The 18182-nt window shown below is 38.1% G+C and overlaps 2 protein-coding genes across 12 annotated transcripts in view; both read right to left on the minus strand.

Moving 5' to 3' along the window:
- Positions 1 to 18182, minus strand: part of LOC108053491 (protein AF-10) — a 37670-nt gene that overhangs the window by 16334 nt on the left and 3154 nt on the right. For 6 of the 9 annotated variants that reach the window (XM_044456928.1, XM_044456927.1, XM_044456926.1 and 3 more), the window contains exons 2-5: positions 15614 to 16092; positions 15042 to 15238; positions 13529 to 14982; positions 12865 to 12955 (exon numbers count right to left, since the gene is read on the minus strand). In XM_044456928.1, the coding sequence (XP_044312863.1) occupies positions 12865 to 12955; positions 13529 to 14982; positions 15042 to 15238; positions 15614 to 16092 (2221 nt within the window). The remainder of the gene's footprint in view (positions 1 to 12864; positions 12956 to 13528; positions 14983 to 15041; positions 15239 to 15613; positions 16093 to 18182) is intronic. The other 3 variants (XM_044456924.1, XM_017136169.2, XM_017136166.2) reach the window with 1 other exon arrangement.
- Positions 5305 to 9705, minus strand: LOC108053493 (muscle LIM protein Mlp84B). Of its 3 annotated transcripts, none has more exons than XM_017136177.2 (2): positions 9581 to 9705; positions 5305 to 7640 (listed from the first exon to the last, which is right to left on the minus strand). In XM_017136177.2, exon 2 carries the CDS (start codon positions 7561 to 7563, stop codon positions 6076 to 6078), a length of 1488 nt encoding a protein of 495 aa, XP_016991666.1. In that variant the 5' UTR covers positions 7564 to 7640; positions 9581 to 9705; the 3' UTR covers positions 5305 to 6075. The 3 variants fall into 3 exon arrangements, with proteins under 3 accessions (XP_016991666.1, XP_016991667.1, XP_016991668.1); XM_017136178.2 differs by lacking the exon at positions 9581 to 9705 and adding an exon at positions 8489 to 8616; XM_017136179.2 differs by lacking the exon at positions 9581 to 9705 and adding an exon at positions 8461 to 8476.

An 18182-nucleotide genomic window follows, 5' to 3' on the forward strand; every position in this document is an offset into this window, starting at 1 on the left:
TATATTTAAATTTAAATAAATATTTGACCTGCGCTCCTTTTTTTTTGCTGTGTAAAAGTGAATCTTTAGCACACGCAGCTCACCGTCTCTCTCATTCTCTCTTCCCCTCTCTTTCTCCCACTCTATTTCACTCCTATCACTTCCTCTCTTTCTCTCTGTCTCTCTGAGCAACAAATACAGATTCGGATTCAAATGCAACAACAACTGCATGTCGTAATGCTGTTGATGTAATAAAAGAGTGCAGCAGCAGCAACAATAATTTAATGACCAGGAAGAGCGATGACGAAAGAAAAGCTTAGCAAAACAGAAATGTGACAAAGAACAATAAATTAAAAGGAGACTGACCAAGTTAAGTCGCAGCTGAAATCTAACTGGAATCCTTGGGCCTGCCTTGGCAATACCTGTTATTCGATGCAGTTATTGTGCCTTAATGGTTCCATTAAATATAAAAAACGGTCGCTATAAACTAATTAGGTTGTTTTATTTTTAATGGGTAATAAAGTTAATTAATAGGTTAACTTATCCTTTAGCGGTAAATTCGGAAAATCTTGAATCTTTTAAGGAAACAGTACCTAACAGTTCCCAAGAAGAGGTACATACATATGTAATTAATTATTTGAAAAATATAATAAAAAGCATTTGATTGTATTTCTCAAAGCGTGTAGTTTTTAGAAAACTTGTGGATATCAGATGTTCTTTTTTGTTCAAGCCAAAAAAAAAAATTTTTACATAAACAATTAAGAGATTTTAAAGTACGAATTTGTTTGGTTTCTAAATGGATTAAGATTTTTTATTTCTATTAATTCTGTTGAAATTTAAATATTTAAAAATTAAGATGTAGACAAAATATTATGATTATTATTAATTATCAATTAACGATTTATGCTATAATTTCGGCCTTAACTATAATAAAACTGATCCCATTCTGTGTTGTCTGAGAACAGTTTCCATGCTTAATGAGCAACTTTCCGAGAGTGAGAGAGCGTTGCAACATGAAAACAACGGCTCTCAGTTAGTACTCACCACACAAAATAGATATTTGGTTGTGTGCTTTATGCAATGCTGTCAAGAGAGAGCGAATTAAAGTGGAGGGGGAGGGGCGGGTGTCGACTGCTGCATGCAGTTTCTACTCTCATTGCTGTTGCTGTTGTTGTTATTGTTGTTGTAGTTGCCAGACAGCGATTCAAGAAGACAAAACAGGAAAATGAAAAATAATTGAATTGTAAGGCACTGTTTACAGGATAGGAGGTAGAGATTGAAAGAGAGGGAGAGAGAGAGAGAGAGCGAGAATCGCCACCGCAGACTTTTGCAATTGGCAATAAATAAAAGAAGTGCAAGAAGAAGAAGCAAATTGTTTGCAGCTGGAATGGGAATGAAGAAGCATAGCGAGCATATTTTGCGATGCAAATAAAAGCCCAAAAAATCATGGTGTAGAAAAGGAAAAATTAACGTTAAGTGGCATTTACCTGGTGACGGTGTACCGAGGGGAATGGAGGTGAACCGGGGGTAAGGAACAGGTAAACGTGTCTGTTTTACAATACAAACAAATTCAACAAAAGCTAAGAGGGAGTCTTGACTTTTTGGGTTGGGCTACGGGCACAAATTTTGCCGTTGCAACTTTGCGACCGTAATCGAATCACCAGATATGTAGGTGGCAAAGGAACAATGGCGCCGTCTTCGTAGTCGGCTGGAAAATGAAATTCCATAGTACGAAACTTTGTAATCTAAGTAAGCAAGTCAGTTCCCAAAACATTTAGTAGCCATGCACAAATCGTTTATTTTTAACCATACTTAATACCTATACTTTTGAGTCCAAAGTACTTTAATAAATGTTTGTAAATATTTAAAAGTTTGTTTTGAAAATTATGTTTTGAAATTGTATTAAGCTTGTAACTTTTGTGATTTCGTTTAAACGTTAATGTTAATTTTAATTTTATTAAATATTGTAACATTCTGAGTTTTTGAGGCGTTCTGATAGGCTTGGTACATATGTATGTATGTAACTGATTTGAATTGTGTGGGTCCTGTACATTTTGTTATTATATAAAAATACATGTGAAGTAATATCCGTAACTATTGTCTAATTTAATGACATTTTATTTGTTTTATGTTGTTGAAGGGCAGACAAAATATATCGGAAGTAAAAATTTATAAACTTTGACTCAAGCCGGAAAAACTTTAATTTAATAAACAAAAAGGTCGCTAACAAACAAAGATTTAATTTGTAATTTACCGTTATAAACTAAGTTTAAAGTTTAAGATATTGAGAAAATCCTTTAAAGTTTTTCATTTAGAAATAGATTTTAAACAACACTTAGAAGTTCCACTGTAATTTTAATATGCAAACACAAGAGTGATTTTCCCATTGCGGTTGTTTGTTGTCATTTGGCAGAATTTCTTTGTCGTCGTGGCAAGAAATTTGTCATCCATAATTAACAACAGACCCTCGAAAATAACGCATCTAAACAGGCTTCAATTAGTGCAATTCCCGGGCTCAGACAGGTGATGCTTTTGAGACTCGACAGTGGCGGGTCATTCAACCCATAAAACAAATTTTAAAAATAGGGTTTCCCAACAAATATGAGTGTTTGCAGCACTCAAGGAATAAAATGAGTTGTGCAAATATTGATCCAGGCAACCTTTTTAACTTTGCACACGCCACTAAGCAAACCCATTTGGTACGCACTATTGATCCTCGACAGAGCGACGGGAGGGTTAGTTCAAGCGTTTCCAAAATCAAATTAAAACAAAAATGTCAACTGCCAAATATTTACACAAGTGGCAGTTGAGTCTTTTGGATCAGCCAGTGCTGACAGGCCTGATATATAATATAATTGTTGGGGTGAGTTATAGTGAAAATCATTAAAATTTTATAAAAAGACTGACTACACCCTTACTATTCGTTTTTATAAGGCGGTCTGAAAATATTTCCTAAAATATTTTCTAAACTTTATTACAATCTAAATAGTTCAATAGTTAATTCATTGATGAAATTTAAAACAAACAAATGACGTTAATATTTACTGTTTCTTTGAATCTACGTCACAACTGAAACCATAATTAATAATGTACGTAAGGTAAGGTACGTACGCACACCCTTGAAACGCATCAACATCTGTAACTGTACCCAAATATGAATGTGAGGACACTTGCCAAGAGTCAGGGCAAAAAAACAATAAGGCGACACGTGTCGCACCCATGAATTTGTCAAATTCAGCCAACACGCGACCGGAGATTCGATAAAAACTCAACGACCCACCCGCACCCAAATAAGGTGTTGTTGCTCGGGTGACCCAAGTTTTCCAATGAAAGGACCGCGCCAACAAAGCGGGTAAGCTAAATTAATTGCCCAGGAAAAACGTATTTGTCGAAACGAGTTTTTATGGCTATTTAAAGGAACTACCTAAGTGAAATGCACATCAGGCGGCTAGCTAACGGAGACAAGATCACAAAATAAACCCTCAGGTTGTCGTAAAAAAGTAGTTTCATTGTATGTACGTAGAGTAGTCAAGCACGTGTAATTCCAGTTTTCCCCTCGACTTTTGACAACCGCTCATAATTGACACAGTCAACAGGAACAAAAATTACAAATCATCACCAGCCCATCAGCGGGTAGATTTTAAAACTTTTCACCACTATCCCTGAGAAGAATGCCCAAACCACCGCAACAATATTGAAAAGCCAGCTTGAGGTCCTTCCGTTGCCCGATTGTTTTGGTTCTCAGACACCCCCCATGACTCTATATGACAATCCAAATGGGACTTAACAATTGGTGGCTAAAATGAAACACAGCAGTGAGTCGCTCAGGCTGACAGTCTGTGGCCAATTGGTTCCGTTTCGATGCGGTTCCATTCTTACCCCCGCGATCGGCGGCACGTAATTTGTAATGTGAAATCAATAAGTTGGCTATTAAATGCATGCTAGTCACGTAATGTAATAGATATTATGTACATTTGATTGCACATTGTGTCATTACCAGAGCAATGCAATGTGTCGTTTCCTGATTTAATCAATCAATCGCCTTTTCTGTAACATCTCAGAGCAGTTGAGTATGTAAACAAACCCCCTGGAAAACCTTACACTCATCTTCCGCGAACCGAAAATCAACACAACCACATGTTCTCTATCCGAGTCATAATCATGTTCGATCCGTTATACAAATAGTCGCAGACTTAAACAAGACATAAATCTATTCGCACCATTGAACGGCAGAAATTAAACATTAATAACATACTAGAAAAGCCATATCGAATAAAATGTATCTACAAGTATATTTAGAGATCATCGGCGCAGTCAGCAAAAAAAATCGTAGTGTTGTTGCTCGTCAGTTCAGGCGATTTCAAAGTGCCGTGTGTCATATACGAAACAATTTCAAAAACGAATCTCTCGAAAATAGACGCTGACTGTGAAGGTCTATAAATATTCACGCCAATGCGAAACCCAAACTAACATAAACACACCTGGCTGAAGGCGTTTTATTTAATATTTATGACTGAAAAAAAATATTAAAACAGAAAATAATTTATTTAGTTTGGCGAACTTATTTTCGTGGTCAACGTCACGGAGCATAAGATATACCATAGATCCTCGGTTGGGATGCCGGGAATTAATAGAAAAGTGAAAAATGCTCGCAAGGGGGTGTGGGACGAGTGTCAAAATAATATTTCTAAGTGCCCGACATTATTTCAAGGGGTAAGTGCCTAAAAGTGCATTAGGACTTAATACTTTGCTCTAGGTGGGCAGTACATTTAACAGCATTAAATCGTCTCTAGAGTGACTCACTTATTATACAACAATATCAGCTTGGCACGTGTCGGGTATTCCAATATTCAAAGGATATATGTCAGCAGTATTTTTGAGAACAATGGTTCTCTTAAATTTCTCTCTTGTGTGAGAGTTTTGAGTGGCGTGAAAAGCTTTCGTGTCAGCTGTGTGAGCAATATTGGCATCATATTTATATTTAGAAAATCGTTTGGATACGGTTATGGAACATTTCGAATGTTTTTCTCGAGAGACCAACACAGACACCCAAGAATTTATTCCTGTACTTTCATATATGCAGAGAATTTTTTGTGTGTATGTTAAGCAATTATTTTTCACGATGTTTGTCGGTCGAACAAGTTATATATAGACCAGATGAGGTGGCTCAATCCGAACCGCATCCCCCGAACCAGACCGAATTGAACTCAACCCAAACACCCACCCAGCGGTCATTCCAACCAGGTAGCCATCCATCTAAATGCAGAAAACACAGGTATTCGCACCCAATTGAATCAATTAAAACTACGAAAAACCATTTCGAAATCTTTTTGTTTTCATGGAACCCACTGGGGCATATATTATTGGATGTTATGTATGTGTGTATGTAGAATATGTATGCTGATATATATAAATATTTTATATCTGCCATGGCTCGCATCCGAATCAGAATGCAAGAGATTAGATGGGTGAGAAATCATTCAAATACCATTATAAATAATAAGATTTCATAAGTATATCGTAAGAACTAAATCATCTAAATATACAACATCATATCATTCCTCATTATTCGTCGTAAGGGTGTATAAAAATTGTCAGTTTGCTCAAAGTATGCTTTTTGGGTATTTCGGTTTGGAGCATAAGACATACTTGGCGGGTCATCGAAAAAAATGTAAAGATACAAAAGTAAAACGACGTTGGCTCGCGGAAGTTCCTTCGTTCGTGCAATGACAGTACCTGAAGAAAGTTTGACCTTTCTCGCTGTAGTTTATGTCGTTTAGTTCGTTAGTCTGTGTTCGATGGTTAGTTTCGCTTTGAGTCGTAAGTTCTTTTTGGTTTCAGTTTAATGTTTTCAATTTTTTTTCATTTATTCTTTTTTCTTGTTTTCATATTAAACTTATTCTCACATAACCTAAAGAAATATGATTTGCATTTACTGCATCGTTGATCAAAAATCGTTGGAAGCAAAACGAAGTCTAAGTTAGCTAATTTCAGGGAGTTTAGTTAGTTAAAACAGATATGTAGGTGATTAGACAGAAGTATCGGAACGGTTCACAGACATGGATGTGGGTTTCGATTAGGTATACATAAACTCGTTTAGAACGTTGTCAAAGCTCCCGCGCCCAGGCCGTAGCCGACACCTTTGGGTCCGAAGTTGCGGCCATAGCAGGCCCGGCAGTATATGTCTCCGTCTGGGCCATCGTTCAGGTTCGTCGAGTCCAGTGATTTGCGACAGTCCGAGCAGTAGAAGCACCTCTTGTGCCAGATCCTGGTCTTGCTGATCATCTGTTCGGCGGCGAAAACGGCGAATCCGCAGCGTGGACATCCGCCGGAGGTCTTTGGTCCGGCCAGGGGACGGCCATCGGGGAACTGGATGGTGCTCTCGCCACTGGTGGACACCAGAGTGGGGGCATGGCCGTAGCCAAAACCCTTGGGTCCAAACAGCTTGCCGTAGCAGGCGCGGCAGTGAATGTCGCCATCGGGTCCGTCGCAGGCCAACACCGAGTCCAATGGCCGGTGACAGTCGGTGCAGTTGTAGCACTTCTTGTGCCACACCTTGCCCTTGGACAGCTGCTGCTCAGCGGCGAACACGGCTCCTCCGCACCGGGGGCATCCCTCGCCCTCGCGCGCCTTAATCGACGTGGTGTCGGGGTTGTAGAACGGCCTGTTGGCGCTGATCTGATCCTCGGTCAAGCCATCGGTCTGTAGGAAACCAGAGCCGCAAGCGAATCCATAGCCATGCGGTCCCCACTTCTTGCCGTAGCAAGTGCGGCAGTAGACATCCCGATCCGGACCATCGCTGGCATTGATCGAGTCCAGCGTCTTGTGGCAATCTTTGCAGTTGAAGCATTTCTTGTGCCATTCCCGGCCCTTGGAAAGCTTCTTCTCGGCGTCGTAGACAACGCCACCGCAACGTGGGCAACCCTCACCCGGACGGGCTTGGATCTTGCCCACATCGATGGCGGCACGGATTTGGGGCGCTCCATCGTCGTGAGCATAGCAATCAGACTGCAGAGCACCGCCACCCTGGCCATAGCCATAGCCCTTCGGGCCAAACTTCTTGGCATAGCACCCCTTGCAGTAGATGTTCTTGTCCGGAGCCTCACAGCACAGGATCGAGTCGAGACCCTTTTTGCAGGTGCCGCACTTGAAGCACTCCTTGTGCCAGCTGCGTCCACGGGCCAGCATCTGTTCGGCAGCGTAAACGTACCCGCCGCACCGGGGACAACCCTCACCCTCTGGAGCACGAGCAATGGCCCGGGGTTCCAGGCGGGCTCCGTTCCTCACCGACGGCCCGTCCCCGTTCTCGCGCAGGAACTGTGACCCGTTGTCCATGGAGAGGGTGCCCGCACCGGTGCCGAAGCCGTAGCCCTTGGGTCCGTACTTGCGGCCGTGACACGTCTTGCAGTACAGCTCACGCTCGTGCTCTGTGCAGTTGGTGGAGTCAAGCGATTTGTTGCACATTCCGCACTTGAAGCAGTTCTTGTGGAATACATATCCGCCGGCCAGACGCTCCTCCGCGGCATAGACACTCTTTCCGCAGCGCGGACATTTGGGGGCCTCGATCGGTTGGAAGGAAGGCATTATGTCTGTGTTTCGGTTTTTCGCTATCGAAATGATCTACTTGAGTACAATTTCTTAATACTTATTAAGTTTATTATCTGAAAGTGCAGAAAAAGAACACATAGAGTCGATGGGCTCGTGGGGGTTGGTCTTGCTTGAGAGTGCATTGGGGAAACTTCGGTGGTGATGAAAGCGGTGAATGGGGTGGCACCTAATATTTTCTGCATTCATATAGGTAAATTAATATTTTCTGGTTGTAAAGCACTAGCAAACTGTGAAGACTCGACAAATCTCCGATTACCATGTTTCCGAAGTTTAAATCGCGAATTTAGTTGTAAAACAAAATTTTATGTTTCAAAGGAAAAATCAAAGAATACGTCAGTTTTTAATGCGATTGAATTATAATTCATGTTTTTAAAATTCAATTCGATGCCCGACAATTTTCTCCTCAATTTTCATTATGTAGATCATCTATCAAAATTCTTATCTGTCAGTCGAGGCGTCATCGCCTGTGCCAGAAAATTACCCAACCGGACGTATACGTAATACATATAGAAGATTCTTATGTTAATGATCAAAAAAGAGACATCTTTCTCACAAAAAAATTAGGAACGATTTTTTTTTATCACAGAAAACAGAGAAAAACATGAGCAATAAATGTGTATCTATACAGAATATTTTGTTTAAAAATAACGCAGACAGGTAGAAATATATGGGAAAGCACACACAAAAAATGACCGCCACTACGACAGATATATATCAGAGTATATTAAAACTGAGTCACAGTTTCGTCCCTGGCCGGTAATCTTGCTATCTAGCGGTTGCGATGGATTAGTAATGTGAGTTGCAATGGTGGATGCGTGCAATATCAGTTAGGAGTTAGGGCGATATCTACCCGACGGGGGTATATAGCTGCACCTATTTGACGGGATAGAACGGAACCTACAACGCACTAAAACCACACACGGAAGCGCCGAGTACTGAACTGGAAGATTGCTCAAAGCAAACTAGTCTATATAATTGTGAGTGCACACGGCACGGCGGACGACTTTTCGCCGCTGCCACTGAGTTTTCCTACTCAGCTCTGAGTTGAGAAACTTTAGATGCGGTACCACGGAGCATTTTCCTTCAGTTTTTATCAAATATCGCCAGAGAGTGGGATGGAAATATAATGGTATTGGTTGGGCCTGCGGTTTTTCAATTTTTGTTCGCTTCTTGGTTTGAAAAAGTTTTTCCTTTCACATTCTACGATCGCTTCTTGTCTGTTTCACTTTATTTTTATGATCGCTAACTTTAGGGAAAAAGTTGTGTAAACATTTTCCTGGGAGAGCGCTTTGCTAAAGGCAAGTTCAAAAAGTTTGCGGTGCGTTATTGTTTGGTACCTCATTAATGAATCAGATATCTGGGAAATCATTTATAGTCCCGACTGCATTTAATACTTTAAGCGAAACACATAAAATTAATTGATTTAACCGTTTAAAATAAATTTTACTTTTAAAAACACTTTAACCTCATTGAAGTTATACGTTATAAGAATAACTTATTTTATTTTTGGTTATACAATTTTGAGATTTATTCCCAGGAAATCAATGAAAAACTAATTTTCTTATTTCCAAATTAAGTACTATTTTACTGAATATTATCACTCTAATATTAACCAGATTGGATTTCTATTAGAATTCGATTTATCCTTTCCACGGTACCGCGGTAAAAAAAGAAACTCCTCACAGAAAATTCTCGTTTCATTGAGTTAAAAATCTCCGGGCAGTTTTTCCATATACAAAAAACCGAATCTAAAAATAATAGTGGTGGGAAAAATGCTTCCTCTGTGGAGCCCAAACATTCCTCTCATTTCTGGGTCAAATTATGGTCCATATTGCACACGAGTTCTAAATTTAAACAGACGCTTGGCAAAATGGTATTGTCTCAGCCTATTAAACTTTAACCGATATTTTTTAAAAGGCACAGCACTAAGTGATTAAATTATAGGATTATGTGCGATCGATGATTTAAAATTTTTTCTTTAACAAATATATACTTTTCGTTCGTAATAATAAGATTCGCAGAAGAAATATCCTTAATTTTAGTTTAGCTTCGATTAACAACGATTTTCGACTGATCGCGCTGAAAAATTTGTCAAGCGCTTTGAGTCTTTGCCTGCACACGGCACGAAGGCGACGAAGTCGGCAGAGACAAACGAAAGGTATGACTATATGGGCGGCTATATCACAACAACAAAACCATTAGCGCCAACAAAAAATACATTAGGGACCCGAACATCAAAACCCAACCAAAAAACAAAATATCTGCTCTCACGTCTATGCCTGAATATATAACATTTGCTTTTCCAAATTGTATAGATTAATATTTTCTAGCAGAATATTCCAGTTGAAGGTGCTCATGACAAGGCGAAAAAAATTGATGTTGCTGTTTCATTGGATCGACAACATGGTTCAACTGTCTTGTTCAAAGTCACAGCCTGTCTGTCTTACGGTCCATCGGCATTTCAACAACATCAATAAATTAACATGCGCATTTGCATTTAATTAAAATTCGATAATATTTTACCATGCATTTTTGGTTCAAAAGGAAATTAATGGGGCATGAGTACATCATTGGGCATCAATCACATCCGAAAAATAGAATCAGACAAGCCGAGAGACCAATTCGACCAATAAATACCCTTGTAAGGAACCAATGTTTTAGTGGAAAATATTTACATTTCCATTAGGGAGGAAAAGCTAAGTACCTTACAAAAAAAGGCGCACTTTTAGGAGTAAAGTTAGTTAAGGGCCGGGGACACAAACCACGAGAAAATCTAAAAATCTGTACAGTATATTAAAAATACATTTATTTATCAACACTCGTAAAATTGAAGAACACAGTTCAAATTATAAAAATAAATTCTACGTAAAGACTTGTTCAGGTTATGTTTGTGTCCGGCAGTCTCGAAAAACGTCGTTTTATATAAATTATGTTTTGCAAAAACTATAATATATTTATTATATTTCTTGGTATATTTTTTTTAAACGCTAAAGTCTGTCAAAAATAAGTTATCGACTTTTTCAAAATGTTTCAGGGGTACATAAAGAGATTGTTTTCATTCAGTAGGTGAACAATATTTAATGTTTTTGAAAATAAAGTAAATCAAATAATTAAAAATATGAAAAATAAAAATAACATACCCTTGAAAAAGGAAGCAAAAGTATTTTTCAATTACTACGTTTAAGTGTCTACCATTTTCAATACAAACGAATATCCCTTACTCGACTAACCAATTTCCAAAAAAAAATATGTCACCAGGAGATGGCGTGACCAACGATCGGCTTTAAGGTGGCTCGATCTGCCGAACTACAGTGTCCAGAATATATAGATTGCTATAGCCAGTAACACGCCGGTCGCCGTTAACGCCAACAGTTTTTTCTTTTTGCAATGACGTCATAATTAAACATTCATTTTCTAACAATTTGTAAAACAATGCCTTGATTTAGATTTGTGTCGTCCGTATACTATATAAAACTTGTCCCTACCATATCTTTAAAAGACTTGCACTGCCTTTATATCACTATATACATATATATATATATATATATGCTTAAGCTTAAATTTCTAGCTCTATAGATATATATCATTAAATTCAGTGGGATAAACCTATTTTATCTATAAAGTTTGAACTTATCGTTTAAAAACCATTTATTAAATAGACCATATATAAAATTGTGTCCGTCTGACCTCAAATAAATCCGTCAGTAAATGAAATCGAAAATGTAGTGTCATACCCTATAATAATACTTACTTACTAATTTATAAAATAAATATATTCAGTGATTTTAATATATATAAATCAAATGGGTCGGACGAATATTATATTCTCCAAAATTATTCATATGATGCATTCTTAATACTCATAAAAAATCCCAACTTCCTAACTTTAAAAACACCAGTTACCATTTCCAATCGTTCAGTTATTTGGCAGCTATAGGATATAGTCGGTCGATCCTTATGACATTTGGTATGTCGGATTGATTGGCCAAATATAAGACCCATATAAAATCCCAGCTTCCTAACTTTACAAACTCCAAAGTTATGGCATATGTGTGCAAAGTTTCTATTCGATATCTAGTTTGCGTAGAAACAGACAGACGGACATGCTTATATCAACTCAGGAGGTGATCCTGATCAAGAATATACATTCTTTGTAGGGTCGGAGATGTCTCCTTCACTGCGTTGCACACTTTTGACCAAAATTATAATACCCTCTGCAAGGGTATAAAAATTTACATTTTGTGGCTTTTTTAGCTTTTACGCAAATACTCTTAGTATTTTTTGTACGATTTCAGAAATACAGTTTAATTTATTTAATTTTTCAATTTGTGTTTGTACCACTATATCTAGCTGATGGGAAATATACTAAAATTAATATTTTTCTATTACATAACTTTCTAATATACGTTATTTATTTTTTAAGATTAAGAAAGAGTAATTTAATTTATGAAATGTCGAAATACTATACCATATAGACATAAAAACGATGGAAAAATTAAACTATTTGATAAAAAAAATTGAACTTTCACTTTAATAAATATATGTATTATAGTGTTTAAAATTTTTTTTTTAAATTTATAAATCCAGAAACCTTACAGTCAAGAGGTAGCGTTTTACGAATAAGAAAAAGTAATTTAATTCTACAAGCGTCGAAATACTACACCATATAGCCATTGAAACGATGGAAAAATTAATATTTTTGATTATGCTACAAAAAAATTTAACTTCCACAAAAACATATGTATTATATTGTTAAAAAAAATTTTTTTTTTAAATTTATAAATCCAGAAACCTCACAGTCAAGAGGTAGCATCTGAATTCTTTTAACATTGTGTGCAACACTTTTGTATAATTAACGCGCACCTTGCGCTTTCGACAGATTTTCTTTAAACATTTTTACATGCATGTGTAATTGCATTTTCCACTTATAAATATGATACAAATAATTGGCAAAGCGCCTGCGTTCAAAACTTTTGACGAGTGAAACAAATATAGTTGTGCTAAACTACTTAATATTCCCTCTGTCCTGCTCTTTAAGTTAGTTCCGACAACAACAACTTTATGACATGCTGTATACAAGTGTAAAAGATTATAGGAACCATCAATTAAACGGCAACATTGTATTCAAATAGAGAGGCATATATGTATCTCAAGAGATGATGAACATGTCTCAAGAGTCAAAAAGCTTTTCAAAAATATGACTTCTCCTTCGGTACGGTATTTAAATGGCTTTTGAGTCTATTTAATAAAAGATAATAAATGTGTAATCGAACTTACCCTCTTGGAGCTCTTCTCTATTTCCTTCTCAAAGTCTGTTAGCGGTGTCAGTGCTACATGAACATCTTTAATATCGTATCTGGATATCAAGCTGCATATGAAAATACAAAATGTTATTAATAATATATTTTGGTTTTTTTTTTATGTAAAATAGTTTTTTTTACCATTAAAAATAAATATGTTATATTAATAATTAAAGCCAATTTTTAATATGAACCTTTGGAGCCCGGAACTGGGAGTAATATATTAACCATTAGTCATAAATTTCCGACAGAGTACTTGTAGTTCTTTAACAGACCAGTTTCATTAATCAAGCAAATGTATTTTCTTAAACTTATAACTTGGTTGCCATATTTGAATATTTCGGATTTAATTATTGAAGACAAGGATTTTGTATATTAAAGTTTTTTCCTTTAAATATTTATCCATATATATAAATCAAAACTTCTATCTAATCTGAGGAATGATAGAAAATACTTTGGCATTAATATTTAAAATTATTAAATATTTAATTTGTTATTAATTGAAAAAATAATAGCTAGTTACATATTCAAAAAAAAATGATTAAGTTTTAATAATAGCCCATTATTTATTTTGAAATAAGTCTAAATTAACAAACCATGTTAAAGTATTAAATTTGAATAAAAGTAAAAGTGTAAAAGACCTTTGCTTCGCGACTCTCGTTCCCCACCTATTATTATCGTCCAGAGCGGATGTAGCGATGGAAACGGAACCGCTAGACTTGGCAGAGTCTGCCTTTCGTTTTTTTGAAGCTGAATTTGAGGAGCTGCCCGAGGAGAGGTTTGTAGATGTGGGATTGCTCGCCGCTGATGACGAAGAGCCTCCCTTATTGGTGCTCAGATTAGTGGCTGCACTAGAGGATACGCCGCCTAAGCCCGAACCCACCGTTCCGGTGAGACTGCTGGCAGACGAACCAGCGCCTGCCGAATTCTCCCTTTCTGAATTTGAATTACTTCCGAATCCAGAGGAATCGTTCAAAGCTAAGCTTGATGTGGTGCTTCCTGATCTTAACTCAGATCCAAAACTCGAACTACTCGTGGTCAGATGTGAATTGCTCAGATTGCTGGCCGATTGCTGCTTTCCGGCTGTGCTTCCACAACCTACACTATTTGTGCTAAGATTATGGGCATGATTCGAGTGCTCATTGGTCGTAGTCGTGGATGCATTCGAGTTAATGATACTAGCAGCTGAACTGCTCACATGTGTTCCGGTTCCTCCCAATCCACTGCTAGCTGTTGAGGTGGACGAAATGGGCTGGGTATTGATACTGCTGGTTGCAGTCGTGCTGCTAGTTGCACTTGGTACTTGATTGGAGTCTTTGCTTTTTGAAAGCTTCGATGATGATTTCTCTCGTGACGACAGGGAATTGGAAGACGTTGATGAGGCTGATGAATTCGAGAAACTATTGTTCGCTGAATTACTAGCGTTATCTTTTCCATCCTTGTCCTTACTAGAGGTAGATTTGCTTAAGTTTTTGCTATGTTTATCCTTGTAGCTGCTACTACCACTGCTCGAGCTGCTGGCTGATGATTTTGTGGTAACTGCTGCTGCCGACGTTTGACTGGCCGTCGATTGAGTTACGCCACTGCTAGATGCTGGTAAATTTCCAGCGCTGGAGTTTCCACCAGCCACGATTCCAGCACTGCTGCCACCTGGCAGGTTATTGCTTAAATTACTGTTAATATTGCTGGTGTTACTACTGCCTGGTAGTAAACTTCCCCCTGGTGGTATATGACTAGCACTGCCTGCAGAACTTGAAGACGGGTTGGCCGCCACTCCCATCGAGGATGATGAGCTGCTACTACTGCTGCTTGACGATTTCCCGGACGCATTGCTCTTGCGCTGCTTGGAGGACGAGGAGACCCCACTTATGCTTCCGCTTCCCCCGGTAATTCCCACACTGGAGCTGGCATTCAAAGCAGTGCTGCTGCCACTGCCACTGACACTGGTGCTGGTGATCTTAATGCTCGTGGCCGAGGTTGCCGCGGAGTTCATTGTGGAATCGATCTCCTTCTCGGGCGATGAACATGAATCGGAAGAGGTGTCATGTTGAATGGGTTTATATGGCGGTATGGTTTTGACGTTGCCGCCCTTTTTCTGCAAAGTATCAAGAATTTGAACGGAAAAATCATGAATGCTATCCCTCACATACGCACCAGTTTGCTGTAATGGTGCTGGCAGTACCCGCAGTATTTAACATTATCTAGATAGTTGCCCGCCTCCTCGCAAAGCAAACCAAGGCTCTGGGCGCAGGTAACGTGAAACTGCTGTTTGCAGTTCGATTTGTTGCACTGCATACAGGCGCCGACATTGGCACGATTCGGTTTGCCAATCTCCTGGCAAATATAGCAAGCTGTAAAAGAAGCAATGCAGGTTAGAAAAGTTTGGGAAACGTAAATAATAATATTAATACGGTTATTTTTTAATCCATTTCAAAGGTACTCTAATCTAATAAATAAATATTGTCTCTTTTAATTTAAAATAATTTTAAATTAAAAAAAAAATAAAAATTAATAAAGTAAATAATGTAATGTACAATGTAAATTAAGACTTTAATATTTCTCAAAAGTTTATGTTTATGTTATTATGTAAATTTGTGTGCAAGTTAAGACAGCTTTTTCTTAATTTAAATATTCTGTTAATTAAAATTTCAGTCTTATTTTTATTTTATTTTTTGCGCCTATAGTAGCACTTTTTTACTATTTATTTATTTGAAAGTGTCACTCACTCTTTGAATACCGCTCCGGCGGAATTAACGACAATATAATAGGCTCCATGGTGGTAACATTCCCAAACCGCACCTCTGGGATATACAGGGCGCAGACTACATGCGCCCATCCGCTGTTATCTGTCTTCTTGAGGGCTCCATCTCGGGAGGGACACAGCTCGCAACGCACCCGCGAGGTTCGCTCCTGGGACTCGCACTTTCGGCAGTACCATGGTCCCGTGGGCACCGTCACAATGCCGTAACATGCCTGGTGCACTGCCACCGTACAATTTTGGCCGTCACAATAGACGAGCGGGTTCTCCGGCCACCCCCGCTCGTCCGAACAAACGCAACAGCCGCCCACCATCTCCTTCATATCGTCCAACTTAAACTTTTTAATTTTGACCAGTTTCTTATTCAAGCTTGCGGAGTGAATGGTGTCGTCTTTGCTGGAGTCTAGCTCCACTTTTGCATTAAAGGTAGACGGAATTTTGTTAGAACTGAAAATACAAAAAGATTTCAAATTATAACCATGAAATAAATAACAAGAAAGGAAAGCTAACTTCGGGCGGAGCCGAAGTTGATATACCCTTGCAGAATATTCTGTAAATTATATTCTTATTCCTAACTTTGAAAACACCAAAGTTATGGCATTTCCGATCAATCAGTTATATGAAATGTGGTAGATCGGAATGATTGATCAAATATAAAACCCATACAAAATCCCAACTTCCTAACGTTACAAAGACCAAAGTTATGGCATTTCCGATCGTTCAGTTATATGGCAGTTATAGGATATAGTCGGCCGATCCCGGCCGTTCCGACTTATATTCTGCGTGCAAAGGAAAGAAGGGTGAGTGCAAAGATTCAATTCGATATCTTTAAAACTGAGAGACTAGTTCGCGTAGAAACAGACAGACGGACAGACGGACATGCTTATATCAACTCAGGAGGTGATCCTGATCAAGAATATACATACATATATACTTTATAGGGTCGGAGATGTCTCCTTCACTGCGTTGCACACTTTTGACCAAAGTTATAATACCCTCTGCAAGGGTAAACAAATAACAGAATATTTTAATATTTTTTATTTTATTTATTTATATAAAGCTAGCTTAAGGTATACAACTTTAAACTAACTAGTTCTATATAGAGCATTAAAAACTATGGCCTTCCGCCCTTCTGGGATGACAGTAATAATTTATTTTAAGGGAATGGGAAAAGTTTTGCTGTTGGATGGGTTGTTGAAAAGGAAAGTTGTTGCTCTATGTTAAAAGAGAAAGGGCAGGAGATTAATGTGGTCGATGCTTAATTGTGGGTTGTTGCAATGTGAGCAAGTGTTTGGGAGTGATCTGTCAATGTAATGAGAGTTGGTAAGTGAGGTGTGTCATAGTCGAATTCGGTTTAATAATTATTTAATTATTTTAGTTTTCCTGATATGATTGGTGTTTGATTTCGAAAAATTCGAAGAAGAATTTTTAACGAATTTTTTATACCAGGAGGTATAGTTATTCAGGTCGGTTTGTTTTGATTTTTTATATTTTTTTGAGGTAATGTACAATGTCGTAATTGTTATTGTTTTTCGTGTACATTCAGCATTCTCATTGTCTTTTGTGCTGGTGTGTTTAATTTTTGGGAAATGGTTTCTTATGATTGTAGGGAACTGGGAGTGGTTGTCAGGGCCGTCGAGAGTCACACCGGGCCCCGGGGCAAGGGCCCTTTTTCGATTCTTATTTGAATTACACAGAAGTGTAAATGAGTTTAGTCGGACTTTTTGATTTATATTTTTCTTTCTCAATTTTTCTTAACATCTAAATTTTCGAACAAATGATCCGGCAGTCCCCCCACTCATCGGGCCTGGTGGTTGTTGCATATTGCATGTTTGCTTGGATTTTGTAAAGCAGTCTTTATAGCTTCGTGTATGCCTATTAGTTCGCTTGAAAGAACTGATGAATAGAAAGGAAGAAGTCCACATTTGATGGAATTGATTTCGTCGGTTACACTAAGAAACTCTCTAATATGACAACAGACATTTCAAAAGATCTTTTTATCTGTTTTCTAGTTCCTGACGAGCATTCACAAAAGTTCATTTCAGCAGATTGGCAACGTAATGCACTTCAGTTATTATTATTATCGTCGATCTGAGTACCGGGGTAAAAATAGGTCCTGACGAAAAGTGGTCGCCAGCTGTTTGCTTTCACTCTCTCTCATAGCTCACGAACGGATTTTGTCGATCTGAGTACTAGGCTTTATAGCTCCCACAAATGCAACCGATAGCTAATTCGATAAGAAAATTTCTAGGAGTGTGGAGAACTTCGTTTTTGAGTTACGAGGCAGTGTTGCCAGATGAAAATTTTGCTTTCTCCCTAAAAAATCTCAAACATGCGATATTTCCCCCTAAAAAATCCAGTTTTCCCCCTAAATTAAAAAAATCAGTTAATTTCGAACTTATACAATAAAACAAGAAAACGATATCGAATTTTAAGAGATCACCTCGAGAACTTCATTTGAGAAATTGGTCTTGTACACTTCCTCGCTATTGAATAGCTTATACATTTGAGGGGATGGTTCAAAGCTATTGCAATTG

The sequence above is a fragment of the Drosophila rhopaloa genome, unplaced genomic scaffold (genome assembly GCF_018152115.1).
Source record: "Drosophila rhopaloa isolate 14029-0021.01 unplaced genomic scaffold, ASM1815211v1 contig_155, whole genome shotgun sequence".
Taxonomy (NCBI): Eukaryota; Metazoa; Arthropoda; class Insecta; order Diptera; family Drosophilidae; genus Drosophila; species Drosophila rhopaloa.

Coding starts and splice junctions, on each gene's coding strand:
- LOC108053493 (XM_017136177.2), bottom strand. CDS start 7,563: ATGCCTTCCTTCCAACCGATCGAGGCCCCCAAATGTCCGCGCTGCGGA.